The sequence below is a fragment of the Rutilus rutilus genome (assembly GCF_951802725.1).
Source record: "Rutilus rutilus genome assembly, chromosome: 1".
Taxonomy (NCBI): Eukaryota; Metazoa; Chordata; class Actinopteri; order Cypriniformes; family Leuciscidae; genus Rutilus; species Rutilus rutilus.
Genome location: NC_140209.1, coordinates 72,189,392 through 72,210,972, shown reverse-complemented (window position 1 = coordinate 72,210,972; position 21,581 = coordinate 72,189,392). Strand labels below are relative to the sequence as shown.

At 36.8% G+C, this 21,581-nt stretch overlaps 3 protein-coding genes across 3 annotated transcripts in view; all 3 read right to left on the bottom strand.

Moving 5' to 3' along the window:
• The window catches only part of LOC311305794 (uncharacterized protein), a 1,216,100-nt gene that overhangs the window by 996,193 nt on the left and 198,326 nt on the right, over positions 1 to 21,581 (bottom strand). The gene's annotated exons all lie outside the window — the stretch shown is intronic.
• On the bottom strand, positions 3,823 to 7,749 carry LOC311305994 (uncharacterized protein). Its single transcript, XM_084434113.1, has 6 exons — positions 7,553 to 7,749; positions 5,930 to 6,058; positions 5,224 to 5,331; positions 4,758 to 4,865; positions 4,414 to 4,498; positions 3,823 to 4,135 (listed from the first exon to the last, which is right to left on the bottom strand). Exons 2-6 carry the CDS (start codon positions 5,986 to 5,988, stop codon positions 3,935 to 3,937), a joined length of 561 nt encoding a protein of 186 aa, XP_084290239.1. The 5' UTR covers positions 5,989 to 6,058; positions 7,553 to 7,749; the 3' UTR covers positions 3,823 to 3,934.
• Positions 18,240 to 20,380, bottom strand: LOC311305980 (uncharacterized protein; the record flags this gene model as incomplete). Its single annotated transcript, XM_084434051.1, has 5 exons — positions 18,240 to 18,901; positions 19,109 to 19,285; positions 19,519 to 19,704; positions 19,930 to 20,034; positions 20,272 to 20,380. The coding sequence occupies 5 exons, from the start codon at positions 20,378 to 20,380 to the stop codon at positions 18,684 to 18,686; spliced, it is 795 nt and encodes a 264-aa protein (XP_084290177.1). The 3' UTR covers positions 18,240 to 18,683.

Below are 21,581 nucleotides of genomic sequence, written 5' to 3'. Positions count from 1 at the left end.
TAACCAACGACTGATGCCGATATCTTAGAGAGCAGGGTGATCAATGGGTGATATATCATTAATTTAAAGATAGTAAAAAAGCATCCATAACAATTACTGAAATTACATTTATAGTTTATTTTACTTAATATTTACTAAATAAATAAATAACTTTTTTGTAGAAAAAAACAACTTTAAATGTGTACATCACATATTATACAACAGGCTTTTGATAAATGTTTATTTGTAAATCTCTCAATCTACATATTACATTACATTATTATTACATTAAACTACAGAATTACTGATAAAAATAAGCATTTAAAATGTCTAATTACTGGGAGATCCAGAGGAACTGTCACGGTGTGGTGCAGGCAGAAGAAGACGAAGGAGAATCTAAAGTTCCAATGCAAACATTTGCTCACAATATAAATAATACAGGTACATAGAAGACGGGCAGAAGGTTCACACACACTAAATACGACGGAGATCGGACAAGGACTGACTGAACAGAATGGAATTTAAATACAAACACACATTACACTGATTAACAGAACACAGGCGAGATAGATGACGATTAGTGGTCGACCGATATTGGTTTTTTGATGGCCGATGCCGATGCTGATATCTTAGAGAGCAGGATGGCCGATAGCCGATGTAAAGCCGATATTATTATTATATACTTGATATTTATTTTAATCAATATTTTATACATTTTAAATAAATTAGAAAACAAATCTTTAAAATAAACATGCTTAGATGGCAACTTCTTGAATCTGCAATCCTATTACAGTATTTTTCACAAATAAAGTAATTGTTTAAAAATATATGAATATGTTAATAAAAAGGAAGCAAACACTGTAACAGGGCACTCAGTAATCTGGTAATATCGTGCGCACTGGTGATCATATTTTTGCAAATAAGGACAAGGTAACGCTAATATTACATACAGCACACAGTGAAAACTATATGAATATGACACAGTGGCCAACTGGATATAGCACAGCATATTTTAATATGAAGGATTTAAAGTTTTTCGATCACGTCTCCTGTGAAGCTGATCTTCTCTTCGCATTCACTCACTTCACTTCACCGTCACTCGCAGTCACACGTTTATCAGGCTATGCATTTGCTGAATGTTGACAGTAAATGAGAAAGTATTTTAGCCTGATTGTTTGCCTTTTCTGTTACAAATAATATAAAAGCAACACTTTACTTTTTCGCATACCATTTACTTTCTTTGTTTACCAGTTCTGTCTAACAAAGTATTAGATATGACTGACAGAGATTGTAAACTAATGAAGACGGAGAATGTGAGTGAGCGCTGTGTGATCAGGCGCTGGTGTTCTCAGCGCCGCCCGTCAAAATAAAAGTCCCGCTTCCAACACATCGGCCAATCAGAAAAACGTATCGGCCGATGCTGATATTTTAAAAGTGCCAAATATCGGCCTATATATCGGCCTTGGCGATATATCAGTCGACCACTAATGACGATGATGACTAAACAGGTGACACAACTGAACTGATAATGACGGTAACCATAGAAAGGCAAATAGAAACCAAGCAAAACTCGAACTGAAAGTCCAAACAAACGCTGACACGTGACAGGGACAACTAATATATGATGTGGTAATATATATGTACTTTATTTAAGCCTGTTTTATAAAAATCTCAATGTTTTATATTATAACCTTTCAGAATTTCATCTTACTTGTTGGCAATATAAATAGCATCTGTACCCAATTATTTTTCCACAAGTATGAGTATGAGCTAATATATAATTCTATACAAGTCATTAAAGTCTGGTGCATCATATGATACAAGACAAAAATGCAAACATTTTTACATGGTCTTTTATATTTTTTCTAAAGGTTTGATAAACTGTCTCCACACAAAAAAAAAAATTCAGACTATTATTTCATATGTCAGGCTTTACAGGGATAAGTTCATGTTCATGATGAGGAATCACTATAGAGTAATGTTGATAAAAACATTTTTCAGATGAGAGCAAAACAAAATATATTAAAATACTTACAGAGCTCTTCTGGAGGTTTTGATGACTGCCGATAATCTAATGAGACACTCGTCTGATTTCTTGAATTTCTGAAGCTCAAACTCCTCCAGCTCTTTCTCTGATGTCAACAACACAAAGGCTAAAGCAGACCACTGGGCAGGTGAAAGGTCACCAGATGAGAGACTTCCTTTGCTGAGGTGGGTCTGAATCTCTTTCACCAGAGTTTGGTCGTTCAGTTCATTCAGACAGTAGAACAGATTGATGGATCTCTCTGCAGGAAGATCATCTTCTAATTTCTGCTTGATGTACTGAACTATTTCCTTGTTGCTCTGGTCATTGCCGTCTTGCTGTGTCAACAGACCTCGTAAGAGTCGTCGATTGGACTGGAGCGACAGACCGAGGAGGAAGCGAAGGAAAAGGTCCAGGTGTCCATTGTCACTCTCGAGCGCCTTGTCCACTGCAGTCTTGAGAAAATCAATCATGGTTTCATTTCTGTTTTCCTGTTCTGTAGACTCATGATCAAACACACTTGTCTTGTTGATGTCTAGAAACAGATGTGCATAAAGGGCTGCAATAAACTCTTGAATGCTCAAGTGAACAAAGCAGTACATGGTACCAAGAATGATCCCTGTTTCCTCCTTAAAGATCTGGGTACACATGCCTGAGTACACTGATGCCTTATAGACGTCAATACCACAGGCTTCCAGGTCTGTGTCATAGAAGATCAGGTTGTTTCTTTCCAGCTGATGAAATGCCAGTTTCCCCAGTGAAAGGATGGCGTCTTTATCCCAGGAAACATCTGGTGTGTATTCTCCATCATACTTTCGGCGGCTCTGCTGGATCTGAAAGCGGAGAAAGTGCGTGTACATTTGTGTCAGAGTCTTGGGAGTGTCTACTGTGTTTGATTCCTGCAGTGTTTTAGAGATCTCATCAGCCTGAGTGTTTTTCACATCATTATTTCTTTTCTCCTCCAGAATGTTCTGGAGAACCGTGGCTGATATCCAGCAGAAGACTGGGATGTGGCACATGATAAAGAGACTCTTTGATTGTTTAATGTGATCTAGGATTGTGTTGGCCTGATTCTCATCGGTGAATCTTTTTTTGAAGTACTCTTGCTTGTGTGCGTCACTGAATCCTCGTATCTCTGTCAGCCGGTCGATACAGTCAGGAGGAATCTTACTGGCAGCTGCTGGTCTGGTGGTGATCCAGATGAGAGCAGAAGGAAGCAGATTTCCCTTCATGAGGTTCGTTAGGAGAACATCCAGAGAGGCTGGTGACGATACATCACGCCACGTCTCATTACAATCAAACTTCAGAGGAAGGCGACATTCATCCAGTCCATCAAGGATGAACAGCACTTTGAACTGATTCCTTCTTGTAAGGTTCAGTCCTTTTGTCTCTGGGAAAAATTGAGTTATAAGGTCCATTAAACTGAGTTTTTCTTTCTCCTTTAAGTTCATCTCTCTGAATGGAAGAGGAAATATGAAGCTGATATCTTGATTTTCTTTTCCTTCAGCCCAGTCCAGAACAAACTTTTGCACAGAGACTGATTTCCCGATGCCAGCGACTCCTTTTGTCAGTACAGTTCGGATCTCCTTGTCTTGTTCAGGTCTTTCAAACAAATTTGTGCATTCAACCTGTATCTCTTGTGCTTCATGATGCCTGGAAGCAACTTCAATCTGTCTCACCTCATGTTCAGTATTGACCTGTTCACTGCCGCCCTGAGTGATATAGAGATCTGTGTAGATGTTATTCAGAAGTGTGGCGTCACCTTGCTTCGCAATTCCTTCAAACACACATTGATACTTCTTCTTTAGGCCACGTTTCAGCTGATGAATGAAGAGCAGCTCATCTAAACACAGGAACAGAAAATAGACAGTTTTAGTCTTCATTTTCTCTCCTACATTTATAAGAGACAATCAGACAGATGATCATGAGTCTCTAACCTTCTAGAGCATCAGCAGCTTCATCTTGCTTCATCTCTCTCAGGTAATGTAGTGTGAGATCAAGAGCTGATTCTTTGATACTGGATCTGTTCTCAATAAAGTCCTTCACAAAGTGTTCTGTGTTCTCTTTGTGTAATATTTTCTTAAACTTCTCCAGCTCATTCTTCAGAAACGTGATTATTTTGCTCTCAAGATCCTACAAACAAAAGTAAGAAAAAATACACAATTTAAACCAAATTGTACATCTACATTTGGTCAACACAATTTATTAAATAACTATAATATCTATAAAAAAAAATCCAGTTAAAAGACTAACATGTTAACCAGCTGTTATTTTTAACAAATAGAAAAATAAAAAATATATAAGTGCTTCAAAGGAAAAAATAGATCTGGAGGAATTCAATAAAATGTCTTTGTTCAATAACATATTTGTTTGTTAGAATATTAAACATTTATAAAAATGTGTTTTACTACCTGGAAGATTCCTAGAAGATTGTCTTTGAAATTCTCGTGGTTCCTGTGAGTCTGAACGTCTGAGTCTAATGTCTCATATTGAAGCCTGTAATCAAATAAATCAAATAAATACTGATTTTCCAGGCAAAATTTCATAGAAAGAGAAAAAGCATTAGCTGTGAATGCTCTGATAAATATTTATCAGATCAAATATTTATCAGAATAGTCAATGAGAAATATCATGATAAATGATTCAATGATAAATAATGATAAATATTGGATCTAAAAATGTTTCATGATTGGTATTCGCTGATACAACTTTTAAACACAGCGTGTGACAATTTTTTTTGAAACTTATGAAATACCTTTTATTAGATGATGGTGTTTTCTCACTGAAGTTTGGTGGATTTACATCATTAGACTGGTCACTCTTCAGAGACACAGAGCTGGACACATGTGAGCCTGATCTTACACTGATGACACAAAGAACAGAGAGAAAACACTTTACTACAGGAGATACTACAGTCTCATTTGAAAAGGTTTAATGTTGCAAATAGTAATTAAATGCAGTATAGCTGTGCATTTGTCCATTTATGACTGCAGTCGGATGGATAAACATATATACATGTTTAGTTTCATGATCTATTTTCCATAGTGTATTTGTGTCTCCTTGTGGCTGCCTGTGTAATTGTGTTACTGGAATGAGTTTCTTAAGGTTCTCAGGAATTGAGTTTTATTGTGACTTATTGTTTAATTCAGTCAAGTTCAATCACATAAACCACTGTAAACAAATAATACAACAATATAATGCAATGTAAACACACAAAATACCTTTTATTAGATGATGGCGTTTTCTCACTGAAGTTTGGTGGATCTACATCTTTAGACTGATCACTCTTCAGAGACACAGAGCTGGACACATGTGAGCCTGATCTTACACTGATGACACAAAGAACAGAGAGAAAACACTTTAGTAAAGGAGGATCAACTGTGTGTGAAACACATCTGTGTCTTAATCTAATCCTCCACAGAAATACACACACTCACACAATTTACTGTTTTATAGTTAATTACTATTTTATTTTACTGGCTCACATTACTTTAACGATTTCTTTAATATATATGAGAGAGATTTAATATGTTAAAAAATACTTCACTCTAATTTATGAGAACATTTAAAGTTTTTGTTTATTGACAGAAATAGAGAGCAGAAATGTCTGTGTGACACAGTTGTGTTAGCATACTTGAATTAAATTAAGTGTATAGTTGTTTCCTAATGTCTGTCAATAATTGTATGATCTAAAAACTGAAGTCCTTTATTTGGATTAATTCAGCGTCTAGAAGGTTATTAACAAATTATTAACTGTGATATTTTCTATAGAGCAAACAGGGCTTTATAGACAATGTCAGAGTTAATTTAAGAAGTTAAAAATCGAAATTGTGCAAAGCATGTGCAAATATGCTTAAAGTTGTGTTATTGACAGGGAAACACAAAGTCCAGTGGAGTTTAAACTGATGAAAACAGACGCAGTCTTACCTGTGTTTCTCTGAGAGCCTCATCTGAGAGAGAGAGTCCTTTCCTCTTTCCTCTGACATACTGCAGCTAAACTGACACTGAAAACTGATCAGCACTGCTTTCTGAAAACACTCAATCCTTCAGCATCACCTGGAGATGACACCATTTTACACAGATGAAGAACATCTTATTTAAGACAATAATGAAGAATGCTGAGTTATCATCAACAACAGCAACAGCAAAAACAATCTATAAAATAAAGTGAGTTACAGACAAATATATTGCCATGTAAAATAACCGAATGGTCTTAATCATTTCTGATTGTTTAATGAGTTTAACTGACTCTAAATATTAATTCATTGGGGAACAGAAATTGTGTTTAAAACTTTGAGTGGGAAAATTGAAGCTGATTTGTTATATTCTCTATTACCGTTTAATATCATTTTACAATCAGATTTGCCCAATCTGTATTAATTGTTGAATCATTTGTCATTTAATCATTACTTCAAGTTCACAATGATGATTGATTTCATTACTTTGAAAAGATCCTAAAATAACTGATTGAGTAAAAGCAGAATTATAATAGACATACTGTATAACTACTAACCATAATTGCTATATTTGAACTGAGATATTCAGTTTAATAACAGCAGATTGTTGTTCATTAGCGTCAGGCTTCATCTGTCTGTCTACTGTAAATGTCTGCTTCAAAAATACTTTCGATTTCACATCACAAAAACAACAGCCTAAAACTGAAGAGGAAATGGGGGAAAACTTTCAGAAACATATTCGTTTTCAATAAACCTTTCTCAATAAAACTTCATGTTTTAACTTCAAAAGATTGTAATTTCTGGCAGATTCTTCGTCTGTTCGGAGTAGCAGAAGAACAGCCTTCTGTAACTTCACATTTAAATCACGCTTTATATACAAAGTTCCTAATAATTACAAATGACTTTAATGGAGAATGTATTAATAATAATAATTATATGAATTCATCAGTATTTTAAACTCAGTAACGCTTGTTGTCAGTCCGCGCGCGCGTCGTTCTCAGAATCTCTTGCTGGTCTCGATGGATTAGTGGATTAAACACATAAATGGCCGCGAGTATTATTAGATTTGGAGGCATTGTGCTAAATCTGTAGAAATGTTTTCTGGGTCATAGATCAGATCAAATCCAGTGAGTAACAGGTTTGGGTATCAGGGCTCTCATTTATAAAACTGTGCGTAGGATCCTTACTAAAAGTGTACGTGCGCCCGAAAGCCAAAAATGGCGTAGGCTACTTATAAAACCGTTCGTCCATTATCGATTATATTTAATCTAAACGTTTATATCATAAGTAAAACATATTTTAAATCATTCTTTTATTTATTTAAACTGTTATTGTGAACATGCACTGTATTTATGATTATGACTCATAATGAAGATGTACGGTTTTCCTTCATCTGCGTTAGATAAAGGCTAATGCGTCAGTTTCACTAAACGGCCCAGCGCGCTCGCTGCCGCGGACATGTAGGACTGGATGTTTGCTTCATGTGACAGGCTTGGTGAGTTAAATTATAGTTGTATTATCTTTCTGTATATGTATAATTTTCTTAAAATGCTCTGTCTAAAAGCGACCAAAACGACATTTAACTCCAGCTCACCATCGGTTCGCCAAACTGCTCCGTCTCCAAAACGTTCGTACACATAGGTCACAGTTTGCGTGCAGGTGCGCACATTTTCCCGTCAAGTTTGTTTTTATAAATCACAGCTTATGCGTCGGAAGTGTCGTCCGCCTCTCTCAGGGCCTGTTCTGTGCGACGCAGCGGTGATAAACGAGGCCCAGGTGCTGTTCCTTTCGTTTTCCTCTTCTTCCTGTGTTTTACAGGTGGGTTTGGAACAATTGCACACCGACACCTACTGCACTAGAGCGGGATATTATACCACATATATCTATAAATCCTTTTTAAAACCTCTTAAATAGACATTTCAACAGTGCATCTGTTATATTCCCTGTTTCTGGACTATTATCTAAGATGCTGGATATTGTAAATGACTGACATCCTGAGGTTTGTATTTATTATACATTAAATCCTTTTGTTTTGTATTAGGACACAAATGATTCATAATTCAAAAATAGAGCTGGATATGGCCAAAAATATCATCATAATTTGTTTGTTCACAATTAAACTCCACAGAGTAAGCTACCTTTTAATTTAGGGCCCACATTTATTTTTTATTTTTCTTCCTAAAGTGTGTTTTATTATATTTTTCTGGATTCTATGTTTTATGACTGAATACAAATGTAGCATCAAATATGATGTGTTTTGAAATGAATAAAAACTTTAATTTTAAATGTAATCAGACAGTTTCAGTGTGTGTTTAACAGTAGTTTTTCTCAGATGAAACGGGGGAAAGCTTGTGAAGTGACTCTGAAGAGCAGCTCTGGAGATGAAGATCATGTGGAGTGTCCTCATACAGTGAGACTGTGTGTGTGTGTGTGTGTGTGTGTGTGTGTGTGTGTGTGTGTGTGTGTGTGTGTGTGTGTGTGTGTGTGTGTGTGTGTGCAGATGCTGAAAACACAGAGAGCCTCATACCTGTTTGAGTTTGTGTAGGAGACTGTTGTCATGTTGATTTATACTGTGTGATAGGCTGTTAGATTAATCCATTTAGACAATCAGCCATAGTTTCATTAAAACATATATAATTCTTTTAAATTATTGAGATCCCCTTCAGCAGCAGCAGCGGAGAGCCCAGAGAGCCCAGCCGAGGAGTGGACGAGGCTGGCGATAGTGACGACTGCTCAGCTGGAGACGGCTCATCCGGACAATCCCACAGGCAAAAAGCTCAAGAAGAAAGCACAGCTATCTGCCGGATCAGGTGCTGGGAGGATGGGGAGAAGAGGCATGCAAACGAGCATTGGAGTGCAGCCGACAGCAGTGGCTCTTCTGAAAACACCACTGGGAGACAGGCATGCCCTCATTACTGGGTGGCCAACACAAAGCTCAAGAAGAGAGCACAGCTATGGAAGGGCAAGGGGAAATTCACTTCGCAAAAGGCAGGCACCACATAGTCTATCCCAGTGTGTCGCTGACTGTGTTGCACTTGGCTAAAAACACAGTAAATAGACAATGTCGGAAGTTCATTTTTTTCTTTTTTTTTCTAAGCCTGAGGTAGTCGTGCTTCTACGGCTGCTGTCTCCTCTGTTACGGCCTCTACTGCGTCCTCATCTGGCTCCAGTGTCCAAAGGACGAGACAGAGTTAGATGACCAGCTTTGTGAGAACACCAATTGGCCCTGTCAAACAAAGCAAAGTGGATGAGGAGTTATCTAAAATGATTGCACTGGATTTTCAACCTTTTTCAATCGTCAGTGACACTGGATTTAGAAGATTCTAGAAGGCAATTGATCCATCATACATTTTACCGAACCGAAAGACTATATCAAACACTCTGATGCCACAGCTCTACAGCAGAATTAAAGAAGAGGTGAAGGTGAAAGTCAGCAATGCCTCTGCTGTGTGTCTGACGACTGATACCTGGACGTCTTGGACAACTACAAGTTTTATGGCAGTCACTCGTCATTTTATCGATGAACATTTTACTCTTTCATCACCTCTTCTTGACTGCTTTTCATTCACTGACCGACATACTGCTGACAACCTGGCAGCCAAACTTAAAAAGATGTGTGAAGAGTGGGAATCTCAAACAAAGTGGTTGCTTGTGTGACTGACAATGCCAGCAACATGAAAGCAGCTTTCCGGAAAGCTGAATGGAAGCACTTGCCATGCTTTGCCCACACATTAAATCTGATTGTGAGGGAAAGCTTAAACCACATTCAAGGGACAGTGACACAAGTCAAGAGTGTTGATGAGTTTGTCTATCTATGTTTGTTCATGTTTATGCATGTTCATGGTATGAAGCAGAGGTGCTATCAGCATCTGGATGTGGTGGACCAGTACCTCTCCCTAACCCTGACCCTGACCCTAACCCTAACCCTACCCTAACCCTGACCCGACCCTAACCCTGACCCTAACCTGACCCTAACCTAACCCTAAAGGCCTCATTATACTTCTGCGTCGGACCTACGCCGGAGCCTATACGCCGTAGGCAACGTGTTGGTTTTAATTTATACTTCTGTGTCGTTGTCCGCAGGGAGCATGTGAAACCCCGAGGGAGGGGTTCTGGCAGACCAATCACAGCGCTTGTGTCCGCGTAGAATTGGCGCGTTGTTACATTTTTGGAGAGGTGCACGTCAGGGTACGCCGTAGGGTACGCGCGCTACACACAGCCTACGACGTAGCTACGGCGGCAGTTCGACGCAGAAGTATAAATAGGCCTTAACCCTGACCAGTAAGAGAAGTGCTAGCAATACATGGTGTCAGTCATTGTCTGCAACAGTGAAAGCAAGGAGAGCACTTTCTGTGAAGATGTTTGTTGTTATTTTAACAGTCGTGAGGAGAATGCAGTTAAAGAGTTTCAGAATCAGTATACACAGTTTCTAGAGGACGTTATCGTGTGTGGAGGCCTCGTATCCATAGTGTGGTCTCACTTAAGACAAGCCTCACTGCTTTCAAACCTATTTTATTTATCTGACCTCCTCTCAGAGGGTAAAATAATATCTGGTCTGTTGAGTACAAGGTCTTGTAATATTTTTTTATGAATGTCAATATTTTTGTGAGTTGTTTAATAATTCCAAATTGGTTCAATTCATGAATGTGTTGTTTTGTAATATTACATTTAATATAAATGTCTTTTAACATCTACATTTTGTCATTTTATTTGTAGGCCTACCTAAAAAAAAAAAAAAAGTTATATCTGAATACAGAAAATGTATTTATTTTATAACAGCATATAACCTATACACTATATTATCAGAGCATATATGTTCATACATCATTTATATATAGAGCATATATGTTCATACCGATACATGGCAACTGCTCAGAATCACTGTCATTTAGAAATAAGATCACGTGGGTGTTTGAATCGAGATCACAATCTTTTAACAAGTAATTGTGCCGCTCTATCATATAGTAGACAAACAAAACTGAAATTTAAGTCATTATTCACTAAAAATCTTTCCCTCTGCTGCCCTGCTTAATCCCCCAACAGCTCCAACGGGACCCCCAGCAGCACTTATTGGACCACCGAAGTCCCCAATTGGACAGTCAGTGTCCCTTTTAGCACCCTCAGTACAACCACAGCAGCTATCCCAGAACCTGGGGAAAAGACCCCACTCCCCAGAAGGACCTTCAGCAGCCTCCCCAGTTTCTCTGGAAAAAGGTAAAAAAGGAGCTATATGAAGAGTATTATAAATAAGTTGTAAGGCCCACAAAACCATACTCTTACTTTGTGTAATGTGAAACTGTAAACTAATTCAGAGTCCAGAAACATTTATTATTATTATAATCCTAAAAAAAAAAATTACACAACTGTTTTCAACATTAATAATAATAATAAATTACACAGTGTGTCCGTGAGCAAGGCAGTGAAGGTACTTTACTCCAGGGGCTCCAGGGGGATTGTCCCTGTAAATGCACTGTAAGTTGCTTAGGATAAAAGCTTCTGCCAAATGCATATATATATATAAATGTTTCTTGAGCATCAAATCATCATATTAGAATGATTTCTGAAGTATCATGTGACACAGAAGACTGGAGTAATGATGCTGAAAATGCAGCTTTGATCACAGAAATGAATTACGTTTAAAAATATAATCAAATAGAAAACAGTTTTTTTTTTTGTAAAAATATTGATCACAATATTCCTGTTTTTTGCTGTATTTTGGATCAAATAAAGCCTTGGAGCCTTGGAGACCGGAAGTCTTCTTTTAAAACATTAAAAAATCTAACCGTTCTAATGATTTTGGCCACCACTGTATATACATTTTAAAACGATTATATGATTAGAACCTCTCATCAAATTCCATGAACTGCTGCTGTTTCATTACTTCAATAATGCCTGTGTTTGCCCATATTTTAGGACATTGTTTGGGTGTTTCGGTGTCTTCCTATTCGTGGTGCACAATATATTGACTCACTATCATTATTGCAATATCACGTTGTGCAATATCATATGAAAATGTTGCAGAAAGTATGCAATATTTCGTTTATTTTGTGGAGAGATGCGTCCGTTGACTGTGTGGCTTAGTTGTATTCGATTTAGAGTAATTGTTTCATTGGCCAGTTGCCCTGTCACATGCACGTGACAGGGCAACATGCCCTATAGAACACCACATGATGAGCATGGCTCTGGGAGACAACGAAAAAATGGAGATCGGAGGCGAAAAATATCATAAATGGGGCCAATCAACTTTTGTGTTTTTACATATGTTTAAGAATATCTAAATTAATATCGTTAGCACAATATTCATGATCAATATTCCAATATCACATTTTGTCAATTTCGTGCAACCCTAATTCCCATAGACACTTTGATGGAAATTGATTTGCAAGATCAACTGTCTATTCAAGGTTATAAAGCTGTGGAATGATAGGCTATTTTCAGCTGTGATTTCTTCACTGTGATGACATTATTCCAAACTGATTGTACAAGTCCTTCAGCGGCTTTAGCCTGCTAATGGCAGAACCTGGTTATCCTTAAAGGAATAATTCACCTATAATGCATCATTTATGTATCAAGTGCTCACCGTGTGCTGCCTTCAATTCCTGAAACAAAGTTTTAGTTGGTCATGGAAAGACATTTTGACAAATAAAGCCCAGTCTTCATTATAAATTGTGCTTAAATATTTTTTTTTACATATTTTAAATGTTTCCCTGTATTATAACCCTGTAGGTTAACAGATGAAGGTGTGGAAGGAGGCTGTCCTGCTCCCACTACTGTGCGGCCAAATAAAAGGAAAGGTGTGTTGATGTACTGTGTGTAAATCCATACATTGGGATTGATATTAATTGTTGTGAGTCTTCATGAAGGCTGTATTTGCATTTGTAAGTGGCTGTGGCCTATTAGGTTTGGCCGATGTCCAAATGCATATGTGCATTTGTTTATTTAACAGTAGGGCTGAACAACTAATCGAAATTGTTGTTATTACTTTGTTTGACAGATGAAGGTGTGGAAGGAGGCTGTCCTGCTCCCACTACTGTGCGGCCAAATAAAAGGAAAGGTGTGTTGATGTACTGCTTGTCCAGCTTTCTGAATAGGAGTGTGGTCTGAATGCCACAAAATTGATTAGTATAAGCTGCATAACCTATAGCTACAGTCTTCTGGCAATTATCTGGCAACATAATAGCATACATAGTCAGAAAGTAACATACATTTTTTTTGGTTTTGGTTTTCACAGTCAAAAACATGTTAGTCTGCTATGAGAAAGCGATTAACAACTCCCAGGCAGCACAATAGAGATTCATTTGAATTCATGGATTTAACTTGTCTTTGTTTGCCAATATATTTATCACAACTGCCCAACCCTAAACTTTGTGTTGATTACAGTAAATTACCAGTGTTCAATACAACTTCTGTTCCATAATAACTACAATATGAAAACTGTAACTAAGTACAACCCATGCTAGCTTAATAACCACTTATCACTGTAATAATTGTATAATGGCTTGTTTATTGTAGTGTTAAGCTTTGTGAATGTACATTTTTTTCCTTTCAGAATGCCGACATACAGTGACAGGGAGCCAGGATTATTACCCTGTGAAGAGGGTTGCCAAATACAGAGTTATCAAGGTTAAATACCACTAAAACACTATACAGGCTACATAATGTTCTTTTATTGGTGTAATGGTCTTGAAAAAGTATTGGTGATTGGTATAACTGCTAAACATGGCAAATATTTGAAACTGAAAAAGTCTCACTATTTTTAGGGCCAAAAATGGAAGCAAGTGGAGTGGGAGCCATGCAAACTCTGGTATGTACGACCTCTCATGGGTAACACATAGCCAATTCATTTTAACATGTAAAGACTATTGACATATGTTAGGTAAGATTAAGGTAAGATTTGTCTATATAGTTCATAAATATATTATTATAACCAACACAAAGTGTCTTAATAAGGTGTTGGGCTACTACGTGCCACCAGAAGAGTTTCATGTTCTTTGGCATAGATTCTCTAAGTCTCTGAAATCTGGGGAGCTCCATTCATCCAAAATATATGCTTTCATTTGGTGTTTTGATGACGGCGGTGTCCAAAACCATAACAGCTTCAGTCCAAAAAGTTGTTATGGTGGCTCTTGGTGGCCCAACACCTTACTAAGACACTTTTTTTTTTCTTGATTAAGATGTTATGCCCAAACTACACGGCCTGCATTATGTGAAGTCTATATATATATATATATTTGGAGCTTCAAGAGAGAAGCAAAGGAGACATGACCTGTTGCCTTAAGGCTAACGCAATTTAAGACTCAAAACTTTGAATTCCACTGTTACCTTGCGGATGGCTTATCTGTAGTTACATTGGAGTTAATTTTTAATTAAGTTTCTCAAAAGTAATGTAATCGTGACATTTTTCATTTTAGGACCTCATTCTCATAAATCTACAATACAGAGATACAGAAATTGTATGTTACAACATTACTGCCTTGCTTAATAACTGGATCAATATATTTAGTGTCAGCTTGTGATCTTCATTTGTCACATATGTTGTCTCACAGTAAAATGTGGACTTCACTTTCCTCATTTTTGAGTTACTAAGAAAAAAACAAGTGAAGATAAACCTACCAAAAATGTAAAACACTTTGGAGTATTGTGCACACCAAACAGTGATTCATGTCAGAAACATAACAGATTATAGGATTTTCTTGTCTTAAAATAATAATTAAGGCTTTCCTTGCATTGTAGTTGACTAACATTAGCCTACTGTGATGTAATGAAACCCCACTAAAACACAGCTATTGGAAAACAGCTACAGGAGCTTTAATGTGTGTCTTTGTGTCTACAGTTCATGTGCAGAACCAAAACATCTAATTGCATATTTCCTTATTGTGTTACAGTGGAAAGAAGTGGCCATTGGAGTGGGTGGCGGATATGGACACTTGTTAGTGCTCCCATCAGGTGCCCAAGAAGGTGCTGGAGCACTGTTATGTTTTTTTTTGTGTGTAATAGTTTGCCTTTCTTTCTTTCTTTCTTTCTTCTTACTGTTGTGAACATAAACACTTCTTGCGACTGGACCCTTTCATTGCCTCTTTCAGGTGTATTTCATTTTGCACTTTATATTGGGTATTAATACTTTCATGTTTTACACTCCAATTATTGTCAGTTTTGTGCGAGTTTAGTTATGATTTGTCATTGTTTACTGTGCTTTCATCAATAAAACATTGAGGAATGAATTTGTTCTTTATTTTCAGACACACTATTTATTGAATTGTACACTTCATTATATATGAGCATCCAAGACAACATAAAATATAAATGGGAATTTATTCAGAGAATAGTTTTATAAAAAGAAAATAAAAAAAACATTCGTAGCTTTTGATCCTTAACTTTTCTCTATATACTGTAGAAACCATACTGTCTCTCCTATGAATAACACATGATGTCCTGTCAGTGTTAGGCTATTGAAACATATCAATCATACACACTAATTAATTGATCACATATTTTGCCTACACATTTCATCTGTCAAACAATGGAAATGCCTTTGCATACAGCACCACGATTCTAAATGGCAACCTGTTATACAACTATACAAAGCTTTTTTACATAAAGATTGACAAATTTGGGAAATAACAAATAAATGTTTTAAATATATGTAAAACTACATTACATAATGTGTTGAGTAATCGTACCATAATTAAAAATAATGTGAACTGTTGCAAGTCCTACCAATCACATTGTGAAGTTTTGTTCAATAAAAATGGTTTTAAAAGTGTGTCAGTGACCTCATAAAGCATTGTATGTGTCGTGTCATTATGACATACAGTTTGTGACTTTACTTTGTCCTGGATGGAGCTGTCCCTGGATTCCCCTTCCTCTTCAGATGGCACTGTTATTACCAACAGTGTATAGATTACTTTTACTAAGATGCAAACAGATGTCTTTCTTTAACAAGGTAATGTACAGGATTACATTTATAATCTTAGAAATCACATTACAGTTACTATTGTAATCAAATTATCTTTACTTCAGTTACATGAGCACTGGACTTTTGAACGATATCATGAGAGCTGAGGTGTCTTTTGATCAAGGACCAGGTTTTAATATGTTTTTTTGTGAAACACCTTGAATCAGACCTCATGATTTGGTATCTTGCTCTGCTTGTGGTATAGGCTGGTGTGAGATTTCAAAGTAACACAAAAGTAATTAGTAAATCTAATTACTGTATTGCTCTTGCAATGTGAAGTGTAATAAAATTACATATGTAAGGTAAATTAGATGACAAATGTCTATGTAGCCACTTAGCCATATGACCACAGAATAAAAACACTTAATTATGAACTATAAAAGTATGGGATGGGAGGATGGACACTGGATATCTGTAATGATTTTTAATGTAACTCACCTCTGTATTTTAATTCATATTAAATCAGGTCACTCTGAAACACTCTTTTATTAGGTTAGGGTTTGCGAAAAAGAAACGTTCCAAGAGGCCCACAGTGACATCTGTGATTCAAATAAGTCAAAATAAACATTTCATTAATGAATTTGGCTACTGTGTCCAACAAATACATTTTAATTAACATTTATACATTAGACCACTTCATGTGTCTTTGAAATGCATGCATGACACAAGCGCTGAGTGGGCAGAGTGAATTTTTTTATTTTGTCGTATTTCATTATTATGATTAAACCAAACACATCACTGGAAAGGTGTTGATCAGCCGAGTAACAGCATTGCAATATGAAGGCTGTACCTGGCTCCTGCTTTGAAATATTGACCTCTGAACTTTGACATTGATGCATGTTGTGAGTCTTATAATTCAGCAACTGAATGGGCTACAATGATGAAACCAACTGTTATATAAAGCTCTTGAACTCTTCCATCACGAGGGCTACCGTTTGGTGCGATCACCAATAGGGGACATCACCAAAAATTGTAAAAACTGAATCTCACCTAGTTATTATTTATAATTTAAAATTTTGACCAAACTATACTGTGTTTCACATCCACCCATACCCATGAGTGCACTCTCAGTTTTATAGTCCAGACATCCATTTACATGTTTTAGTAATTTACAAAAACAAAACTACAATTCCCTGCTGCAGCAGATTACAGCGTGATAGACAGCCCGTTAAATATGTAGTTCTTCTGGTTGGCAAACTAGGGTTGTGAGTAAGTAGGGTTTCAAAAAGAACTATAGTATAAAGTAACTTCCTAACAGACATGCTACTGCAAAAGCACAATACGTGTTGTATTAATTCAGCCCCAAAACATCGTCTTATGGTTATTATTATTAGCCAAAATTGCTTGTTTGGGAGATTCATACTAGTTGCTAAGGTAACCGTAATGGCGCAGGCGCGTAGCCTGACCACAGAAACGGAAGTAAAAAATAAATAAAAATGTGTTAGGCAAAGAAATATGAATAACTGATATTGCCAACAAATAATTTAAAAATATGTCATCCTTTATTAAAATTTGTGTTTTCATGTTGAAATCCAGGCACTAGATGCTAGGGGCGTTTTCGCTGACATTTTGGAGAGGCAGGGTACACTCTGGACTGGTCGCCAGTCCATCACACAACCACTCACACTCCCATTCACACCTAGGGCAATTTTAGAGTCTCCAATGAACCTATTCTATTCGGTTTCTTTATGCTAAATATTTTCAACTTATGTTTTTATACAGAAAATAATGATAAAAATAACATTATTTACATTAGCACTTTTTTCAATTTTTTATGTAGGCCTAAAGAACAAAGTGATATGTGATACAAAGACCACAAAGACATTCATACATTAATTCATGTCTACCATTTTATACATACATATATTTAAGAAAATAGCCTATAATTGTAAGCTGATATTTACAACACCAGTTGTCTAGTGTTAATTCTTGTAGCCAGAGCAAAGTTATTCAGCAGGATAATGAAAAACTTATCTTATTTATGGCTATAATTTAGTATTTACTAATTAATACAACACATAACTATATACCTACTTGACAATTAGCATGTAAACATTTTATTTTGTGTGATTACACACCCTGTGTAATATACCCTGTGAACAACTGGCATACAATGTTAAGATGAAAATGAAAATCAGTAATTTAACATCTTATTTTCAAGAAGACAAATCAAAACAACAGCTCAGCATGAACTAGTTTGCATGCATGTACAACATATTTTTCTAGTTACCTCAAGTAATGCCATGGTAAATTAGTTCCTTTTCTTGGCAAGATAACAACAGCAATAACAACAGGAAATACTACACTCAAGACTCAACTATGGGTATTGATCAGTCATTTCTGTAAAGTATTTAATGTAGTGACATGTACAGTAAATAGTTCATTCAAAAAGTATCCACAATCACTGTGAATAAAACAATCAAACTATTACATTAATGTAAGTGTAACATTTTTGTACAGTAAAGGTCATTATGTTGACAAGATGAGATGGGCAAAGCTTGGGAAAGTCACAACTGCAAGAGGCTGTTGTCATTCGCAAACTCTAGCACCACACTTGACTGTAGAAATAGTCCATGAAACATCGGAGGTGAAACTTAAAAACCGACCTGCTGTTTGTGAACTGAGGTAACAATAGTCCAAAATAAAAGCACTGTTTAAGACATCCATTACACTTCAAAAAGGTTTTTTTGTTTTCCTTGAAACACACCTGCAGTCCAGTCATAATTGACACGCACGCAGTCTAAATGCATCCGACCAGTTAAGCACTCATTTACACTGCCTCAAAATCACTGTCATCTGAACTCTCAAAATCAACTTCTTCATGGTCCTCTGGTATCTCCTCGGGCCCATCCTCCAGCAGAGAAGCAGCATTTGGTCCTAAAGCCAGGCTGTAACTTGAGCAAACGACTTGGAACTTCTCCTCTACATCTGCAAGCCTTTTCTGAAGAAGACACAGGAGCCCGTGATGACCCTCTTCACTTAAACTGCCTAGAAGGAAAAATTAAAAGCGAGGCATGACAATACTTCCATTGTTGTTGAGCTATTCATTAACTGACTTTACTAAAGAACTACAGACCATTTAGATCCAGCCACAAGGAATCCATAATGTAACACTTGAGGATCTCAAAATGAGTGGGGTTTTATAGGATGCCCAAAAGCATTACAGCAAGAATGTAATAAAAGTTAGCATCTTACCACTGTTTCTGCCAGAAGACATTTCTGATATCACTGTCCTAATGTTTCCAGACAGCTCTCTGAGATAGGTGCAGTGCTGTCTCATCTCCCTCATCACAATGATCTTTTCCTCTTGAAGCCGCACTTTTGACATGTACACATCAAAAATCTTCTTCTTGGTGAGGATGTTGCTGGATTCTGAAGTCACACAAATAACATCCCTTCGATTAAAATTTGACCAGTACAGTCTAAACAGCAGGCAAAACACAAGTAGTGTATGAACATCCCATATACTGGTGCAGAGTGCAAAAATGTAATAGAAATGTAATCAGATAAAATGTGGCATATGTTTACAGTAGCATATACAACATATCATTAGTTTAAGCACACACACACACACACACACACCTTAGAGAGAAATTGCTACTTACCACTGCTGTGCACTTCCCACGGCCATATTAGACTGTCTCCTCCCACGGAGAAACCGCTCTCCACCTTCTCCTCAACGATGCGCTCCTCATCTGGCACCTGCTCATTGTAGAGCTTGATTGTTTGCAGGAGTTTTCTCTTCTCTTCCCACAATTTTCTTCGACGCAAGTGTCGAATTTTTTTGCTGTCTATAAAATTTAAAAAACACAGAAAACATGATGCACAAGCATGTGTATACAGATATCAGAAAGTTATTAAAAGGCATAATAGGCCTAATATCTGTAAAAATTAAAAAAGGAAGACATTTTAAAATTAAGGACCTAAAAACACTATAATACCAAAACAATCCACTGCAATTAGACATCTGCAAGTAATAAAAAAAGACACAAATATTAGATGAGTTTTCAACATACCAGTGTGATTATAAAGGCTGGCTTTTTTTTGATGAACACCAAGACACATTTGTTCAATTGATTTCTGAAGGTTATGTTGGTCATCACATCTGGTACCCACAGAATCTTAAAGCAACAAACAATAATACAAGTAAATTATTATGATGTCTTGGAAGTTCAAGTTTATTTAGAGCCCCAAATCACTGTTAACAGTGTCAAAAGAGTTTTACAAGCCCACAAGTTTATATCAAACAAAAACAGGACAACGCCCCCTTACTTAATCCTTATGCATGGCAAAGATTCTCACTTATACAATTGCAGTATTAGTAAACTACTTAGAAGAATGTCCATAAAATACTGTACCGTCAGTAGCCCATTGTCTGACATCATGTACCCACTGATGCACGATGTTCTCAGGACACCCCAGTTCACTGCTCAAATCCTCCAGTTTCTGAGACTCAGCCTCAGCCATCTTAAAAAGTGAGGAAAATTGAGAAAAGCTTTGTATACATAACTCAGACATAACATAATACCTTGATGTATATGCTGGATAGTGCAGGATGAAGGCCTTCCCACTTCCGTCGGTTCCACCCAATAGCAGCATATCATTCCTGGCTTTAAACAACAAAATGATGTGATGGAGGAAAGTCCCATTAATGCTCATGGTATTGCAGTTCATTCACGCATTGACAACTGATTTTTAATTTAAGAGAGATGTAATGCAGTTTTATTAATGTAGCCTACTGTATATTAGAATATTTACAGCAGTATATTTGCTATATTATACAATATTTGTAATCTCAGTACAAAGTATTAGACAGTTAGAATAAAAATACATAAAAGACAGGTTTCCTAAAATAATATAAATGAGCAATAATTACCAGATTTTGTCATGTACTTAGTTGTGAGGGCACAACGAGACAAGTAGCTGTTGACCATTTCCACCTCCTCCCCTGCAGTTGTGCCAGCACCTTCCTGATTTTTGCCACTCCAGATAATCTTACAAATCAGCATGGCACTTAAATTATAGTCATATACAGTGTATTATATAAGTAATACAAAAAAAAATATTTTAAAATGGTATGATAAAGAATATGCAGTACCTCACACTTGGTTGAATGAGCCTTGGCATGCATGACAGAAAGGAATGGTCTCATCTGCAGTAAAGGTCTGAGTTCCAACATGGAGACTGCCAACTTCTCAAGGTAAGGCCAATACTTGCAAGCAATATCTGTGCAATAGAACTGTCCGTTTGTGGCTGCTTGGAGCTCCTTCTGCAGGTACAGCGGATAAGCAAATATTTTCCCCCTGTACATGTTAAGAGCCTTGAGTAGCACTCCATGTCTGCAAACAACCACCTCAAGGCCCTCTTCATCCAGTTTGCTTGCTCTTCTGGCCGTTTTGCGTGCAGCAGACCACTGACTGGCTCCACAGATCCCTTTGCCGGCAGTCTGCATGACGCAATAATTCTGGTTTAAATTGAAAGTTGCTATTTTTTCTAACTAGTTACTTCATCCATCAGGATGAGTCAGGTTACATCACACCATCTGGCATCTTTGTAATGATCGGTGACAATAAAGGTTTACTTTCAAACTACTACTAAAGAGGAGCTTCAGAAAATGCATCTTCTACTTTCTCTACTCTAGCTACACAAACTAGTTGAAAGGCAGGGT